General features: G+C 45.9%; 1 protein-coding gene across 5 annotated transcripts; it reads right to left on the bottom strand.

Moving 5' to 3' along the window:
- Positions 1–2,161: 2,161 nt before the first annotated feature.
- LOC117147793 (DNA N6-methyl adenine demethylase) lies at positions 2,162–16,440 on the bottom strand. 5 transcript variants are annotated; one of them, XM_033314841.1, is made up of 10 exons: positions 15,210–16,440; positions 11,783–11,956; positions 10,066–11,599; positions 9,708–9,973; positions 9,394–9,622; positions 8,532–8,789; positions 8,355–8,467; positions 8,155–8,235; positions 6,053–6,384; positions 2,162–4,621 (listed from the first exon to the last, which is right to left on the bottom strand). In XM_033314841.1, exons 1-10 carry the CDS (start codon positions 16,426–16,428, stop codon positions 3,725–3,727), a joined length of 5,103 nt encoding a protein of 1,700 aa, XP_033170732.1. In that variant the 5' UTR covers positions 16,429–16,440; the 3' UTR covers positions 2,162–3,724. The 5 variants fall into 5 exon arrangements, with proteins under 5 accessions (XP_033170732.1, XP_033170730.1, XP_033170729.1 ...); XM_033314839.1 differs by lacking the exon at positions 11,783–11,956 and having other exon boundaries at positions 2,163–4,621; positions 15,210–15,874; positions 15,965–16,440; XM_033314842.1 differs by lacking the exons at positions 2,162–4,621; positions 6,053–6,384 and adding exons at positions 7,131–7,337; positions 12,983–13,051.
- Between the last annotated feature and the right edge of the window lie 1,703 nt (positions 16,441–18,143).

The raw sequence follows: 18,143 nt of genomic DNA, 5'->3' as shown, positions 1-18,143 counted from the left end.
CACATTCAAAAAGAAGATTCAACTAGCACTAGCCCCGCCTTTTTCCCAGTGCATGCTGCGGACCTCAGGTTCTGATGGGGATTCAGGTTTGGCTTCAGGTTGAGGTCCAGGTCCCAGGTCCCTGGTCCCTGGTCCACTACGACACTCTGGAGAGAAATGCGAAATGAAAAATCGACTTGCAATTAGCAAACATGAAACATGACTACGAGGCACCCCTCTTCCACAGCGGTGGAATGCGAGTGTGTGTATGCGTGTGGTGCACAGACAGATCCTGGGAGTCCTGGTATCCCGAAGCTCGCTGTGTGTCTGGAGCTCCAGGAGCTTCGCTGGCAGCGTTGTCAGCATGGTTAATAAGTTACTTTCGAGATACTTTATTACTTCCTTGGTGGTGAGCGACAGCTGGGCAAGGGAACCGGGGGCAGGGGGCTGGGGGAGTTGGCACAAAGGGTTGCCATTGCCTCCCACCACCCCCATCCGTCGCATGTCTGTGCGTGAGTGTGTGCAGTTTTTTAATTTATGCGATTTTTGACTGCCGCCGCCCTTCGGCGTACGCATGGTGGGTGCGGATGGGGCAGGGGTTGGGGAAGGGGAATTGGAACGGGAATGGGAATTCCGGGTGGCGGAGTGACAGTACGTGGCACCGTGGACGAGCTTATTTCACACACTTAATGGGGACTCAATCATATGTATAAAATGAATATGCGTGAGTTGAGAGAAGAATCAAAAAAAAGTTCTATTTCATGGCAGTAGATTTGTGATGTGAATCAAATTCATTGCTTCATAATTTCAATTTAAATTATCAAATTCTTTTCAGCTGTTCACCACGCATTTTGTCCCACTGTGCGGGTGGGCGACTGTTTTCGTTCGACGCCCGTAAGTAGGCAATAGTTTCGTTTGCCCCACGTTATCGGCGGCACAGAGGACCTTCGCTTTGGCCCCAATCCGCCACAGATCCCGCCTTCGCCACGACCATTCCCCCCTCCCCCCACCAGACCGCCTTTCTCCTTATTTATGCAAATGAAATCAATGCTCGCTGACGTATGTATGTGTGGGTGGTTGTGTGCGTCTGCATGTGTGTGTTTGTGATTGCGTCAAAAGAATAGAATTTTTCATTTTAAATTACATGCCAGCATGTACGAGTTGTTGTGCAACTGTGTGTGTGTGTGTGTGTGTGTGTGCGTGTGTGTTTATGCAAAGAAAACTTTTGTTCGTTTGTTTTCGAAGAACTTTGCATCGAGTCTGCGAACTGCAAACTGTGAGCTGTGAACTCTGAACCGACCTGAACCATCCCAAACCGAACCACATTAAAGGTAACTATGCAAATATTTTTGCGGCTCACACGGGCTAAACACAAACCAAAAACCGGACCCGGGAACCCTTTTCCCCAGCTATTTTCTTTTTTCCTGCCCTTCGTCGGCACTTTGAGTGCTCGAGGTGGCAACCAAAAGTATTCCATGCTGGTCAATCGGAAAACTAGCAAATTCCCCGGAAAAGGGCAAATTCCCGGCCACCACGGCACATCCCTTCGTTTATCGCTCATTGAAGTTCGCTTCTAATTGCGTTTGGCCGTGTGCTCGGTTTTAGTTTTTGGCAATCACTTAGCCCCCGGCCACTTGGTCCACTAGCTATGTGCGGAATGTCTAATGAAGCCACATAAATCAAGTGGCAGCACATCCCGCTCCTGTTCCTGCTCCTGCTCCTGGTTCATTTGCTTGACCAGCATCCTTCATCGTTTGGCGGCCTTTCAGTGCCAGTGGCTAATTGAAATTAAAAACATTGCCAAGAAATTGCTGCGCATTTTTCATTCGATTACCACTGTCCGAGCATAGCACCCAAAAAAAAAGAAAAAAAAATCAGCAATTTAGCCTTGATTTATGCTAATGCAAAGCCCACAAAATGAGAATACGGGTGCAAGGCAATTAGGATGGGTAATCGAGCTTGAAGAACACTTGAAAACTAGTTCATACTTATTTCTATTCAAACCTCCCAAATAAATTATTTTAATAATTGGTAATAATTATAATTTATAATAATTTATTGACAATAAAAATAAACTAGCCCTTATAAGACAAACAACCATTTCGTTATTGTGTATATCCTTTATTTGGTATTCGAATTATTTATTTCTTGTAATATTAAAAAAAAAGACAATGATCACATAAAATATTTTTCGTTTGTAAATTACAGAATTTTTTCTTGTCATACAATACAATATTATATTATATATATATATTTTAGTTTTATATTTAGTTTAGTGTAATTATATTAATCATCGTAATGTATTACCTCGTTTAATACAATGATTTCCGTTAAGCCTGCTATTTATTTTCATACTTTTTCGACATTTGCCTCGTGCCTTTTGTTTTTTGTGTTTTAAACTTTTTCCATTTGGTTTTTATTTTTTTAAAATTCGTCTAAATTACCTTGCGGCCTGGGGTTTTCATCTCCGATCTACGCTTTACTCTTTTTTTTATTTAGTTAAAGTTAGGTTTAAGATTAGACGTATGACGATACAAAAAAAACGTGACTTTTTGTTCAACTACTTGGTTTACTTAGGCTTACACAATTAGTAAATTACGATTTTGGTTTTTCGACTTGCTTTCATTCTGTTGAACGTATTGCACTGAATTTTAATCTATTTTTCCGTTCTATTTTCTTAGGGGTTTTCGTTAATGCCTCTTCTCCGATTTCGTAAGGGGTAACATTAAAACTTACGATCCTATAGAAAAGCAGACATATACATATACACACATACTGATATAATCTGCATATGTACGCGTGTTTTCCTTCCCGATTTCATGTATGTATGTATTGCGGCAGCCTCGCAAACCCAACGATCTCACCTCCTTCCACACACTTACCCTTTATAGTTTTAGATATTCGCTTGCTATTACTATTACATTTTAATATTACAGTTACACAAAAAAAAACAAAAAAATATGTCTCGATTACATCCACTAAGTCTAGTACTGATTATATTTGCACGTGTTTATATATTGTATTTTACTGCGTTTTCCACTTTCTTCACTTTGGTGTTCGACTTTGCCAATAAACTTAACTTAGCCTGCGGGGATATGGGCTAGAGGGTCACTACGTGGAGGTTGGATAGGGTCTATTAAGTAGTGGCGAACATCTTGCGCTCCGCTCCGTATGCAAAAAATTGACCAGACATCAACAGCAAACAAATGCCCTAGATTTAAACATATTTGGGAGTTGTTATTTCATATAATTATATTTATATAATATATCGATTTCTATAATTTCTAGTTGTAGTATTTGATACAGACAAAAAAATTGCAATTTATAATCGAATTACACACTTATGTTCGGTTTTGTATTCTTGTTTTTTACATCATTGCTATCAACACACGACGAAAGCGTCTAGGATCTAGGATGTGGAACAGTTCTAATTACTAAGACTGGAACTAGCATGGTGCCAACCAACTAAATGGTTAGGTTAGGTTTCTATCCCTAAAAACTAGCGTTATGTATCTACTAATGGGGCATCGAGTACGTACGGGTGACCCCGACACTCTGTCCCAATTTCAATTTGCATAGTCTGCCTTGAAGTCAGGCTTATGGATAACGTCAGTTTTACCTCTTACATCCTACCTCTCACTGCTTGTGCCTAAGTATTTATGTACATGTTTACGTGTTTGAGCCCTGGACGGGATGTGGCTCTATTTTGGGGTCACCAGAACTGGGCTTTTGATTCTCAGAGTTCTTAGATGGGCGTCGGCATCAGTTTGCCGTAGTCCTGGTGCATGGTGGGCTTCACGGAGTTGTAGACGGGCCGGTCCGCATCTTCGGGCAGGGCATAAACATCGGGGGGCACGCATAGCGACTGCAGTTTGGAGATATACGAGTCGAAGTGCTCGTGCGGGTGTGGATGTGCATGCGGATGGCCATGTGGATGGGCGTAGCTAACGGGATGATGCACCGTGTAGGGATGATGATGCGGTGGCACTGGTGGCGGTCCAACGGCTCCGCTAGATCCTAGTCCTCCACCATTGCTTGAGCCAGTGCCCTGATGGAGGCCAGTGGCTCCATTAGCACCGACACCGTACATTCCACCGACGGAAGCGGCACCGCCCGACGACGGTGGTGGTGGCGGCGGCAGGAGTGTGGAGTACGCTGTCGCATGCTCTCCACCCACTAGCGATCCACCAGCCACCAACTGACCACCGGCACCACAAACATTATCCAGTCCATGAACCACCGATGATGCCGACGAACTGGGCGTGGCCGCACCAGGCGGTGGTGGTGGTGGCGGCAGACGCACGTGCTCCAGCAGCGTAATCACATTATTTCTCAGGCTCTCATAGTAGTTGTTCAGATTGGCATTGGGTGGGGCTCCTCCTACGCCCTCAATGGGCTGGTTGGGATTGCTGCCCGAACTGGGTGCCAAATTGCTGATCGAGTGGTTGAGATCGTTGGCATTGGTGGTGCCACCGCCAGAGCTGCTGTTATTGTTGTTGCTGTTTGTGGTGGCGCCACTGACCGAGGAGCTGGCACCACTGGTGGAGCTGACGCTGGCGAATGGCGATTGCCCGCTCGGCGAGGCCAAAGCCACCGAGGAACGCTGTTGTTGCTGCTGGTGACCACTCAATGGAGAAGCCTCCTATAGTCGGCACAAGAGAAATGTATACATATATGGTTAGTGGTTAGTGTGTTGCAATTCAGACGACGGTCACGATTCGGTTTTCAATTTACTTGATTGGGTGGGGTTTCCCCCGGGTACATAAATCCCTGGTCATGTGCCACATATGTGTATGGGAGTTCCAATAAGAACGCGCTATCAGAACACACAAAAGTGGAATAAAAAAGAAATGGGGTGGGGAGCAAGGCAAAAAAAAAAGAAAAAAAAACAGAGACGAATCCTGAACGAAGTCAACCCGAACACCGCAGGCAAAAAGGGACGACGAAATCTGGCGAGAGCAGGAGAGAGCGAGAAAGAGTGGCGTTTTCGGAGTTTTTGGGGGCCTGGGGGTGCCCCAAAAGTACAAAGGTTAATGCTGCGTCGACGTCGCTGCCGGCGCCTTTGTAGCACAGTTATTGCTGCCCCCGTGTCGGACTTGTTCTCGTTTTTGTTGTACTTTTTTCTTCGTCGTTTTTTTTCGCCCCATTTCCCAGCTTTTAGGAGCAAATCGAATGGCGTCCTGCGATTTGTTGGCGCCTCGTTGTTGGGCTGCAACATCATCATGGCCTGCGCATGACCAGCGCACACACGCCAGCACACTCGTGCGCTCTAGGGAGACGTGGATGTGGATGTGGACGTGGATGTTGCTGTGGGTGTGAGCGTGGGCGTGTGTGCTTAGGGGTGTGTGCCTCCTGCCCCTGACGCCGCCGATTCTGATTCGCCGACCGATGCAGCAAGGATGCAACGTCACCGATTGGCTGACGTCAGCAGGGGGTGGGGAGTGGAAATGCACTGCATTTCGGGTGGATTTATTACACGAAGAGAAAATGCTGTTACACTGATGTTCGAACGAACATATGAGCTGATTGGATATAGTCAAGGCTACCGAAATCTCATCGCTCCTTGCTCTTCGTTTGCATTTATTTTGGTCTCTGCATGCAAATATGAGTTGTTAGGCTTGAAATCCAGAAGATCCCGGGTAATTTAACGTCTGCGTCGGCGGCTGATAAAACTTTTCGCTCGCGCCCTCGTTTTCGATTCAACTTTACCCTAAGTTTTATTCACTTTACTTAACTTTACTTTCGTTCACTTGTTGTTCATTGTTTTTTTTTTTGCTGAGTTTTAGAGACGTCCTTGAAAAGTGCCAAGACAAAACTCGCTCAGGTGACGACAGACCGAACTCAAAACAACAAAAGCGATATACTATGGGTAAAAAGAACTCCACTCAAAGTCTCGTTTGAGTCGAAAGTTTTAAGGGCGGAGGGATGGTTGGGCATTAGTAGGTGGTGTTATTTGGGAGGTAGTGCAAAACTTTCAGTGTGACCATCGTCTGCAAAGTTCGTGCGCTTAGCGTAGTGGGAAATGGACTTGGTCTCATAATTTGTTGCCGTCAACGAACCTGAGCCTACATACCCGATCGCTGGTGCTCAGCTGCGACTCCATGGCATTGATGTCTGACTTAAGTCGCATCATTTGCGATTCTACGCGTGCATTCTCCCGCTGAAGTTCCGATATCTCGGCCTCCAACGTGTTTAAGTCATCGCTGCCATTGGCGCCCGATGAGGGACCCCCACCAGATGGATTCTTATCGGTTCCGACGGTGTTGCTAGTGCCGCTGTTGTTGTTATTTCCACCGGCGCTGCTGCTGCTACTGCTGCTGGTGACCCCGATGCCAACATTGAGACCCAGTCCCACGCCGACACCGCTTCCTACGCCACCCATGACAATGTCCAGTCCGCTGCCGCCTGTTCCAAGTGAATAGAAGGGCAATGCACAGGCTTGTTAGTGGATGATACGGTCCTACGATCTATGGAATGCTCATTATGCTGTTATGTATTTTCTCTTTTTGATCCGGGGGATCGTCTGGCATTCCTCGGTTCGTCAATGTGCGCGTGTGCTAGCAACTCAATTGGCACTAGTGTGAGTTGGTGTGTGATGTTGTGTGTATTGTGTGAAGGTGTGTGATGGTGTAAGTCACAAATATTCTGAAGGACACTGGTGTTTAACTTGTTAAGCTAATTGTAAACGGTGCAGCGGTTTGTGCCAAGCATACAATCTCCAACAGACATTGACGCGGAACAGACAATGCATCGTTTATAAACAACTTGCACTTTATACTTAACAATTTTAACGTTTTCTTGTTCAATCTTATCACAGTAGTACTTGATCACAGCTTATGGCATTAGTTTAGTCACTTTTGCATAATAGAAGATCAAATTTAGGACAAATTTCGTTTGACTCAATGTGGGTGTGTGTGCACGAGTTTGCTGTGTTTGTGAATGAGTGGGTGTTAGGTGTTAGTAGGTGGTTTTAGTGGGCTTTTATCATCTTATCTTCGGGCTTACCTTGATCGACAGACTCCCTGGCAATTTTTGTATGTACATTTTTATTGTTAATTTAATTCTCTGATTTGTGTTATTTGTTGGTATGACAATTTGTGGTCTGTTCGCATTGTTGTCTTTCGGTTATACATATATACAGATACTTAAAATATGTATTGTATTTGGTTTGGTTTTTATTCAGCTGCATTTGGATTTTCATTGCATTTATTTTTGGTTGCTGGTTGTGGTTTCAGTTTCGTTTCGATTTTCGATTTTCGATTCGATTCGATTCGATTCGGACAGTTTTGACTGCGATTCAGTGGTTTCGTTTTCTATTTACAGTAGATACTCGGCACCGATACAAAACGTTGCGTAATCTAAAAGAAAACGTCAACAAAAACGACATGAAACGAAACGAAAAGAAGAAACACAGAATTAAATTAGAATTAGAAAACTAGGAATTTAATTGTTTCTTTCTCTTTTGATCAGCTTCTTTGTTGCTTTTGCTTTTGCTTTGTTTCTCTTGTTCGTAGCTCACACACTCACACATGCACATGATGATGCACTTGTGCGTGTGTGTGGTATTGGATATTTATGGGTTCTTGTTATGTACCGGGTTTATCGGGAGGATTTTCAGAGGATATTTCGAGTGAGTGTTTGGCTTTCAAGGGAAGTTGGTGTTGTCGGAGGCTGAGGGATTTCGAAGGATTTCGAAACTTAATGGAAATTTGCAAAATTTAGCTTAAAAAATTTCTTTTTGTGTTGCATTTTCCGAAACCAAAACCAAAAATAAAGTTATTTCTTGTTGAATATTTGCTTTCCGTTTTTCATTTTATTTAATGCTTTCATTTTTTTTTTTCTTTTTCGTTTGACTTTAGCACACGCACACAAAATTCCAACCGAAAACGTTCAAGACAAAAAGCGAGCAACAAATGAGAAGAATTTTGGATAATTTTGTAGGCTTTATTTTTGGTGTTTTTTTTTCGTTTGGAATGGTGGGAAATTGATTAGGTAACCGATGCTTATTTTTCTTCTCTGTTTGTTGCTAACTTTATTACCCAATCCCTCTTTTCGATAAAGGAGGGATATGGTATACTAGCCTTAAGCCCAGTTCATAACAGAAAAATACACGCAAGAGAGAGACAGCGAGAGAAAAGGAGAGCGAGATGAAGCGTCTGAGATCGGGCCACTCACCTGTATAACCCTTTGGATAGACCATGGTGACCTCATCGAACTTGGGCTTCTTTATGCCCTGGCTCCCCACCGTGGTGCAGGCTATAGATATGGGTTGAAAAAAGAGATGAAAAGTTGATGGAGATTAGGGTAGAAGAATTCAATTAAATGCCGATGACATTCACGATGCACGAATAGTAAGGACTTAATAATGTACTTACCATCGAACTTCATGGCCGTGGCTGCTGCCACAGCGGCCTTGTGCTGCTCCACCGTGCCACCGGCTTCCAGGACTCGCATCTTGTTCCGATTGGCAATCGGACAGCCCGAAGCACTAGAGGGGAGGAGAGCACCTTTAGCTTTAGTTCCACAACCGCCGACGGACACCAAGAACATACCTTCTGTGGGAGAGGAACTTGCCGGTGGAATGGCCGGAGCCATCGCAGCCCGGGATGGGACAACGCAGGGGTTCCGAATCCTGGCCATCGCGAGGCTTGCTCTTCGGTTTGTTAGCCCTTGGACAGCCGGAGAGGCTGCGGTGTGAGGAGTAGTTGCCCGTCACGTGTCCGGAGCCATCGCATCCGGGCGTGGGGCACTTGAGCTCCTGCGAGTGCGACTGTAGATGGTTGCGGTCCGAGCGCGAGCAGCCCGTCAATCTGGCGAAAGAAGAAGAACGGTCGAAGGATTAGTGAGTGACCCATGCCCACTCCCGGTACTTAAACCAGGCCAAGTGGTCGCCCTCAGATAAGAGAACTCCATATGTCTGCGTCTGTTCGTGCGGCTAAGACTTTGGACTTGAAACTTTCGGTTTTAAAGTTTCATTTAATCACACGGGGTGGCTGAGGGGATGGTTTTACGATCGCTCTGCGGCCACATTCAGTCGTAATCATAAATATTAAAGTCTCTCGACCCTCGTCCTTAGTGTCCACGAAGGACCCAAAGCCCAAGCCAAGCACTGCATTTTGTTTGGCAACTATCACTCATAAGGTCGACTGTTTTAAGTTTAAAGTTTTTCCCTTGAACTCTTTGCCTAATTTCTGAGTTTTAAAGCACACATTCTAAGGTAATTAGATTGGGCGCTGAGCTAAAGGGTTCTTTTATATGAGCTCCAGGTGTTGCGGAGACACATTTCTTTTGACAAAGATGGATTGCAAAAATGAAGCGGTGGTCATAACATAGATGGATGGACACTTTTCCTCCAATTATTATGTGAATCGTTAGCCACACTGGAGAATCGACTATGGGGTGGATGAGACTTACCCGTCCTTGGACTTGTCGTGCTGCGGGATGTGCTGTGGCGGTGGCATGGAGTAGCAGGTGGCCGGACTGGGCGAGTATCCGCCGGAAACGGGCGTGGGATAGCCACCGGGACCCACTGCCGTGGCGTACGGATTACTGCATTGATAAGCAGCCGGACCGTAACCGTGGTATCCAGCAGGTGGATAGTCCGATTGCACCACCATACCATAGCCAGGGTGCGGTGAGTAACCTGGAAAGAGTGAAGTTTAAAAAACGAGGTGTGTCAAACATATTCCTCGAACATCAGTCGTTTGGGTTCTGGGTTCTATACTGACCACTGGGATCCCGATACGTTTCGATATAGTGAGATCCGCCGCTGTCTGGCGTGGATTCGCGGCTGTAAGGTCGTGGACCGCTAATGTGTCCCACCAGACCAAAACCCAGGGGTCTTGGCGGTCCGCTGAAGTCCACTGGTTCCATTTGCGGCGATCGCGGTGGTCCACCATTGCCCGGACCCAGAGGTCCTGTCGCTCCACTCACAAAACCCTGAGCATGACCCACCACCAGGCCATCGGCACCGTACTGCGGGCTCGTAATAATGCTGCGGATGAATAAGTCAAGTGATTAATAAAATTGGTCTGGGTAGGGTTTTCACGCATATGTTTTGAAGGGCTACCTGAAGGAATGACTCACCTGTGGGGTAATCGGGTGACACTGAGGTCCAAGGTCTGTCCCTGGGGACTGGGCACCTGGGGACTAGCTATGTTTGGACTAGCTCCCGGCTGCGGACTGCCGTTGCCCATGCGCTGGGCGGTATATTGGTTGTGCGAGGCTGGCGAATTGAAACCGTGCGGGCTGCTACTCGTTACCGAGGTGGAACCACTGAGATCCACCGCCGGCACACCGCTCACATTGGGTGCGGGTGAGCTGCTCTGCTTGCCGTGCTGCTGTTGCTGCTGCTGCTGTTGTTGCTGCTGCTGGTGGTGTTGCTGCTGCTGCTGTTGCTGCTGCTGCTGTTGTTGATTTTGATAGGCGGCTGCTGCAGCTGCTGCCTGAGCAGCGGCCATCTTAACCGATAGATTAATGGCCGAAAAGCCCGGCGGCAGAGGACCCATCGTGGGATCATAGTGATACATGGGCCGCGGATATAGAGGCTGTCCGCCGTTGGCCAACTCCTCGTGCTCCGCCTTGGCCAGCATTAGTTGCTGCTCCTGCAGATATTTCTGCTGCTGGGCCTGCATCTCGTCGGTGGTTTGGGGCAGATAATGATAGGCAGCCGCCGCCGCAGAAGCGCCCGCCGCCGTCGCCGCTGTTGCCGCGGTGGCCCTTTGCCCATTGCTGGGACAACAGACGCCGCTAGGATCGTAACGCTCGAAGCCCGCTCCACTGGCTGCCGTCACAGCATCCACCGTAAAAGCTGGAGAGCTGAGGGAACTCAGCGAGACGGGCGGATGTGGATGTGGGTGTCCGGGATGCGGATGCGGGTGTCCGGGATGCGCTTCGTAGGCGCTTCTCGCCGTACCCGGCGATAGTTCGCCTCCATTGGGCGCCATTAATTCTCCGCTTGGACCCACGCTAACATGACTTTGGGCATATCGCATTTGCTCATATTGCTGCTGTCGCTCGTCGGCCTGCTGCTGCTGTTGCTGCTGCTGCTGCTGTTGTTGCTGGTGTTCCGAATGATAATTGGCTGAAGGATCTGGGACATCGTTGCCCTCTATGAAGGGTCCTCTCTGCTGGTGCAACGTATGTTGCTGCTGTTGCTGCTGCTGTTGTTGTTGTTGCTGCTGCTGTTGCTGCTGCTGCTGCTGCTGTTGTTGCTGGTGATGACCGTGAGGATTAAGATGCGGCTGATGTGGCGGACTCTGGAGACCCACAAAGCGACTCAGATGCGGTGCATGCAGGTTGTTCTCTCCATTCGCGGCTGTTGCACCGCTTGCCGATCCGGAACGCGGCGCTTGGACGGCGGACGCTGATGAAGGGGCGGCGGGGGCGGGCGCGGCCGCTTCCCCCGATAGATATGAGTGCATGGGGCTCTTGTTATACTCCGATTTTATGCTGGCAACAGGACTATATTCCGATTTGATAATTGGCATCGTTGTGGAGCCGCTCAGTTTAGTGCTGTTATTGTTGATGCAGTTGCTGTTGTTATTGTTCAGATAGTGATTGGAGGCCAGCTTCAGTTTGTCCAGTGGATGCAGCTCCTTCTCATGTTTCTCCAGATCGGCTAGATGGTGCGAGATAGAACAGAGCAAGACATGGAGCGATAGAACAGAGAAAGGGCGTTACACAGATCAGTTTCGAATAGTGTTTCTGTTTGGGAGTTTCTTTCACACACTGCCGCCCGAATTGGATGGGTTGGGTTGAAAGCTCAGTGGCTAGAGTGGCTAGAATGGCTAGGGTGGTTCACCTGCTGCTGCTGCTAGTGGAGCTGCTCCCGGACGGCGGCTGGTTCCGCCCGAGCGCCTTACCGCCCGCGGACAGCCGGAGAGGCTGCGGTGCACGCTGCGATGCGGCTGCACGTGGCCACGACCATTGCACCCGGGCGTGGGGCATTTCAGGATCTGCTCGTGCAAAGCCAGCACTGCAAGTGCATGGGAATTATCAGTTTCAGAGGATCAGCGTGATCAGCGGTAATGGCACGACTACGACAACAAGGCATTCCACAGACAGGGACAGAGACAGAGACACAGACAAAGACAGAGAAAGGTCGAGAAAGAGCAGTAAGATCCTCTATCAGGTCATGTCAAGATTACTTTGTAGCCACAGGAAATGATCTCGTTGATCCAATCCAACTCGAATGCTAATGGTTAGCTACATGCAATCTAACAACAGAATTAAGAACTCTATCGCTGTAGACAAACTTTAGATCTATCTAAGATCATGCAAAGATGGGAATGAGATGGATAGACGTGGGCAAGTCTTAAATTAAAGTACTTCATAAAGCTACAAAATGAGTTTCTTTAAGGATTGAAAATATTAGTAAGTCTAAAATTGGAAAAAATTCCTTTAGAATGAATGAATGGTTACACGAATTAGAATATTTTAAAAGAAAGAAACGCGAAAGAGCGCAATAAAATACGTTTGTACAAAACCTTTGGTTCTGCAAGGTAAGCTACATATATATTCATTTGTGACCTAACAAGGTGAAATAACTTAAAAATTTATCTACTAGATATTTTAGAGCACAGCATGTATTGAAAAGTTTTAGAGAATCGGAAAGAAGAAGAGGATAGACCGCTCATACACATCAAACATTCACACTCAAAACTTGCTAAGAAATACGATGACAGAGAGAGGGAGAATAGAGCAGGAGACAGATTGACAGTTAGAGAGAGACAAAGAGTTGGTGAAAGACAGAGACAGAGACAGAGACAGAGAGATAGAGCGACTACTAGGCATACACGGGCATGCGGAACGGAAGTATTTTCTTGTTGTATTCTTGGGAAAACTTACATTCTGTGGTTACTTTATCGCGCTTCGGACAACCCGACAAACTGTCAAGTTCCCATTAATGGCAGATCGAATGATATATATAAAGAAAAAGAACATTTGTTGTATTGTGTGACCGACGGACAGTTGGATGGGACATATTTGGATGGGTACCTGCGATGGTGCGAATACAATCCGGTGACATGTCCTTGGCCCGTACAATGTGGCGTGGGGCATTTGACGCCATCTACAATTAACCAATTAACAGTATAACTTAAATTCAACGATGAAGAGGAACGAGAGCGAGAGGGCATATATAGACATGCCAGAATGAGACAGGTGGATTGAGTGGGAGGGTGACTATTTTCTAATTAATTATACAGCGAGAGACAAGTTGACGTAAAATACCCCGAATGAAAAAAAAACCTTAAAAAGCAGCAAATGCGAAAGAAGCAGTGGCAGCAGCAGCAGCATCATCATCATCAACAGCAGGCAACACGAATTCTTTTACCCTAAATAATTAATTAAAATTTGATGGAAAACAGCTTTGCATTATTTACTTTAAAAAGCTCACGCACACATGACAGTCAGCCAGAGGGGAAGTCGGAGGGAACGGGTTTCGAGACAGCTTCAAAAATCAAACCCAAGCCAAACCAGCCCAGGCCAGACCCAACAACTTGGTCGCTTTCTAAGCGCAACTCCTCGAAGATAGAATGCCAAGCCCCCCGATATTTTCTGATTTATGTACGTATGGTGTGTGTGTGATATGGGGGGTTGGTTAATGAAATATTTTTCGAAATATTTTACTCCTGTTTTTGTCTATTACGTGGTCGGGCACAAAATGTCAAACTGCAGCTGCCGGAGAAGCGAGCGAGCAAAGGTAAAAGGACCGACTCGTCTCTAATTAGAATTTAATTAAAATAAAGCCAACGGTAAGGGGGTCTAAAGTGTTTGTGCATTAGAAAATTTCCTCCGTGTGTGTGTGGTGCGAGCAGCAGAGAAGAAAAAAAGAAGAGGAAGAAACATGGCGAAAACTAATGATTGAGAGGGGAGGAGTCTAGAAACCAGACGCCCACAAACTCTGAAGGGTTAATCCTAATAAGCCACATTAGCAAAGAGGCTAAAACAATAACCATAAGGCTTGCCGCCGCACGCTAATGACTTATTACGTATACGCAGCGAGCTTTAGAATCTACGGCTTACGTCAACTATTTAAAAAGTCATTCAAATTATATGAATACCAAGGACATACGAGTATACGCACAGCAGGAAAAGTAGCTCCAGCTTCTGGCTGAGCATATTAATGCCAAAACATAATGACAAAATAAATATGCAAAAGTGGTTTTTGAAGGAAAACGTGCTCATAATGCTTTATATCTAATCATGCCACACCCACTTACCCCGCCCACCCTTACATACATCCTCATCGCCGTCGCCTGTGGAAATCGTACTGCGAAATTAGTAGAAGGCAAAGCTCAAGGCTCAGGCACTCAACCAAAAGATGTCTGTCCATGTGCCTCTGTGTTGTGTGGCATAAAGGGTTTACAAGCCATTAGTTGCTGTGCGCTCGAAACCCCCAACTACAACGAATTGTACAGCACACACCCCCCCTTACCGATCCCATTTTCATAACGACAAAATCGCTTAATGTCTTTTTGGCTGCTGAATGAGCTGCAAAAAGGGTTTTATTTTTAGATATGTGGGGCAGGGGCAGGAGTCACGGGCAGGAGTCTGTGCAAATAATAATGACAACAAAAACCAGCGGTATAATAATCGTCATAATGTTGCCTATTACCGAGGGAAATTGAGTGTCTCTCTATAGTTTTTCTTATTTTCTTTCGTTCAATGATCATACACACATCAAAAGACTCACACATACACTCTATCTCTCTCTCTCTCTCTCTGTCCGTCTCTGTCTCTATTAAGGGAGTGGTTAGTGGGTTGGTTTTGGGGGGGCGGTAGGGACAGGGGACTTTACTCAGATTTTGCCAATTGAAGCGGTAAACTCAATGCAACAAGAAGTCTCGCACATCAACCGATCGTTCAGTCGAACCGGAAACGGAAACCCAGCCGAACCACAACGAATCGCAGGTGAACTACTGTACTGCATCTTTCAAAACCAATGAAACCCAGTTTACATTGCTGTTAACAGAACTGTTTATGGTAGTAGTACCATTTACAGCACTATTTTATGCTTGAATCATAGTGATATTTACAGCACTGCTGAAATCTCTATTTACACTCGTTGCGCCGTAAAACAGTTCTGTTAACAATACAGTACAGTTGCACAGGATTCTTTTCAGCAGCGAGGCACACCAACTCATCACAATCAACTGGGAAATTCACTCTCTTTCTCTTTTTTGGTTTTGGTTTTTGTTTATGGCTTACTATTTTTGACCACTTACCGCGATTCTGGCTACCCGGCGAATAACTTGGTGCCGGTGTCGATGGAGTCGACGGTCCTGCCGTTGGTACCGCTGCCGCCGGACTGCCGGCCGCCGTGGATGGTGGCGTGGCCACAAGCGGAACGCCCACAACGCCTTCACGCGATGCTATGTCCTGCATAACAGATGCAGCCCGACTGCCGATGCCCGCCGGCTGGAGGATCGTGTACTGTTTGCCATCGGCCATCGGTTCCTTGGGCCGCTGCTTCTCGCCCAGCTGACTGGCAATATCGAAGGCGGTACTCAGTTGCTGCTGTTGCTGTTGCTGCTGCTGTTGCTGCTGCTGCTGCTGCTGCTGCTGTTGCTGTTGACTAGCGGCGGCGGCAGCGGCATAGCCATAGTAGGCCAATCCGGCGGCAGATTCCGCTGCAGCGGCCGCATTATAGGCACTATAATGGGCATGAGCGGCGGCCACATAATTCCGTTTGATGATATCGATGGGCGGCTTGAAGGCCGAGGCCGCTTGGGCGTAAGCGCCTTGTCCCGAGGCGGAGGATGAGGTATCCTCCAGTTCCGGATCCTGATCCTCGTCGGGCGACTTTTTGCCGCGCGCCTGTGCCTCAAGATGGACGACACCACCAGCACCGCTGGCTGCATTAAGGCGCGCCTGGTCGTTCTCTTTTTGTCTGTGGAAACGTGAGAAGAGTGTGGAATTTGGATTTGTTGAGCTGGCTTGTGCTTGTATGGCATGGCTGGGATTGCCGATGGCCTCATACTTTTGTTTCTCCTCGAACAGATTCTGGAAGGGCGGTGGATTCTCGTCCTGCTCCTGCAGCCGATACAAATTCCCCCTTGAGTCGGGCCAGCTGCCCGATAGGCTTTTCAGCGCCGCCTGTGTTTCGCGGATGAGTGTCTCATCGTCCTGGTCCGCATCCGTGTTGCTTTTGGCCAGCGGAGTGGGCAGGGAACCGCAGGTGGGGCTCTCCGGACTGTCTGCGATGTGGCCCTGGCCGCCCTGTTTGCGTTTCTTCTGCGGCAAGTTGTTGTTGTTGCTATTGCTGTTGTTATTGTTGTTGTTATTATTATTGTTATTGTTGTTGTTGATCAGGCTGGAGTCGTCGTCGCGACTGCAACGTTTGCGCCGCTTGATGGAGGTCTCGTGATCATTGCCATTGGTGTGGTTGCCGTTGCTTTCGGACAACGGCGTGTCCTTTGTAAGGGGCCGCTTGGAAAGCGCCATCTTCCCGGTGGCTATTCCGTGTTTCCGGCTCTTTGGCTCCGCTGATCAGGTGAAAAGTCAAACGAAACGTATGCTATAATATTGTGGTGGTTTCTGTAGACAGAAGTGGATGACGTTTGTGTGGATGCACGTTTGCAACATTATCATAAGCATTATAATTTTTCGGCTTCAGCTACCGAAATCCACACTTATTTTACTCCAATATTACCAGACTTAACAAAATCGAAACCATTTTCAGTAAACAAGCTCTCTAATAACAAAACTGATACCATCGGCAGTTTGTTTTTAACGGAAACAATAAAGTGTTTAGTTAAACAAATTTTTTAAAACAAAAGTCATTCTTGTTTACAAGGCCACCTTTAAATCACAATAAGTCAAGCGTTTATCAACTAACCTCTAAAATTTAGCAAAAACTACTAGTATTGTGTCAGCTGGTTAATTTGGTTTATTGCTAGAATTGTCTGCTTAATGGTGCTCAACTTATTGGTAACAGAAACAATAAACTATAAACTATTAATAATGTTATTAGAAGACATAGACATGACATTTTTTCAACACCTAAGGGTCTCCAAATGCAGTTAAGCCTTAGTTGGCGAACTTTTATACAAAATGGGCTAGTCTTATGATTTTATAGAATATTATTAAATAATATTAAACCACAGAAGATCGCCTATAAGCATGGGAATAATATGATTTTTAGTTAGTGGGTGGGTACGTGACATAAGCTTCCCATCTAAATGGTTAGGATAATATCGAGTCGAAACTCGAGATTTGCGCTAGATCAATTTTCAATTTTGTTAGTCTTAATCTCAATGTGATTATTCTTGTTGCATTGAATTTCTTGTACTTGTATACTATTTGTTTTTGTTTTCCTGTTTGGTTTGGTAATTCATTTGTTTAATTTCTCGTTCTGGTTGATTTTTTCTGTTTTCGTTTTGAAATTTATGCCTTCACAGGGGCAGGGGGCGGGTCTGGGTGAGGATCAGCATGGTATAGAGTGTACACAATATATATGTATATATATATATGTATTCTTATATATATTTATAGACTGTCAGTTATCAGTTCGATACGAAAATTTGCAAGTTCTATTGGGGATATTACAAGATTCAAATACTTATATATGAACTTTACCTATTTGGCGAATTCTGTTTCGATTTTGTTGTCTTAGCGATTACGATTGCGATTTCGATTTTGTTTTTAATTTGCTTTGATTTATTTAAACACTCTGCACTTATTGGCTGACCATTCGGTCATGGCATTTGTTTGTATCTTTTTGTTTGCTTTGCTGGTAATGATGTGGCTGCTGGCTGATAACGTTGCTGTTGCGCTTTCTTGTTCCACACAAACACTATATGTTTTATATATATTCTTATATGGGATATGTCTCACCAACACAAAAAATTAACGAAACTAAAACTGGTTAAACAACAGTAACAAAAATCAAACAAACAAACACTCAACTCACTTTTTGTCAACGCGACGGCGGTGATGTCTACGAAAAATGTTTATTGTTTTGGTAAACTTAGGCCGGCTAACGTGGCGTATACTTGATGTCAATTAGATCACGCACTTTTTTCGCATTTGGTTTTTTTTTTATAATCGTGGGCTTTTGTTTTGCATTGCACTGGGTTTGACTTTGTTTTTATTTTACTTATTTGTGAAGGGGGTTTTTGCGCGGCGGCTGGGAAGTTTTGCTTTTAGTTCAGTTCGTG

This window comes from Drosophila mauritiana, chromosome X (assembly GCF_004382145.1).
Source record: "Drosophila mauritiana strain mau12 chromosome X, ASM438214v1, whole genome shotgun sequence".
Classification (NCBI taxonomy): Eukaryota; Metazoa; Arthropoda; class Insecta; order Diptera; family Drosophilidae; genus Drosophila; species Drosophila mauritiana.
The sequence above is the reverse complement of the archived record's forward strand: the minus strand, read 5'-3'. Positions and strand labels throughout refer to the sequence as shown.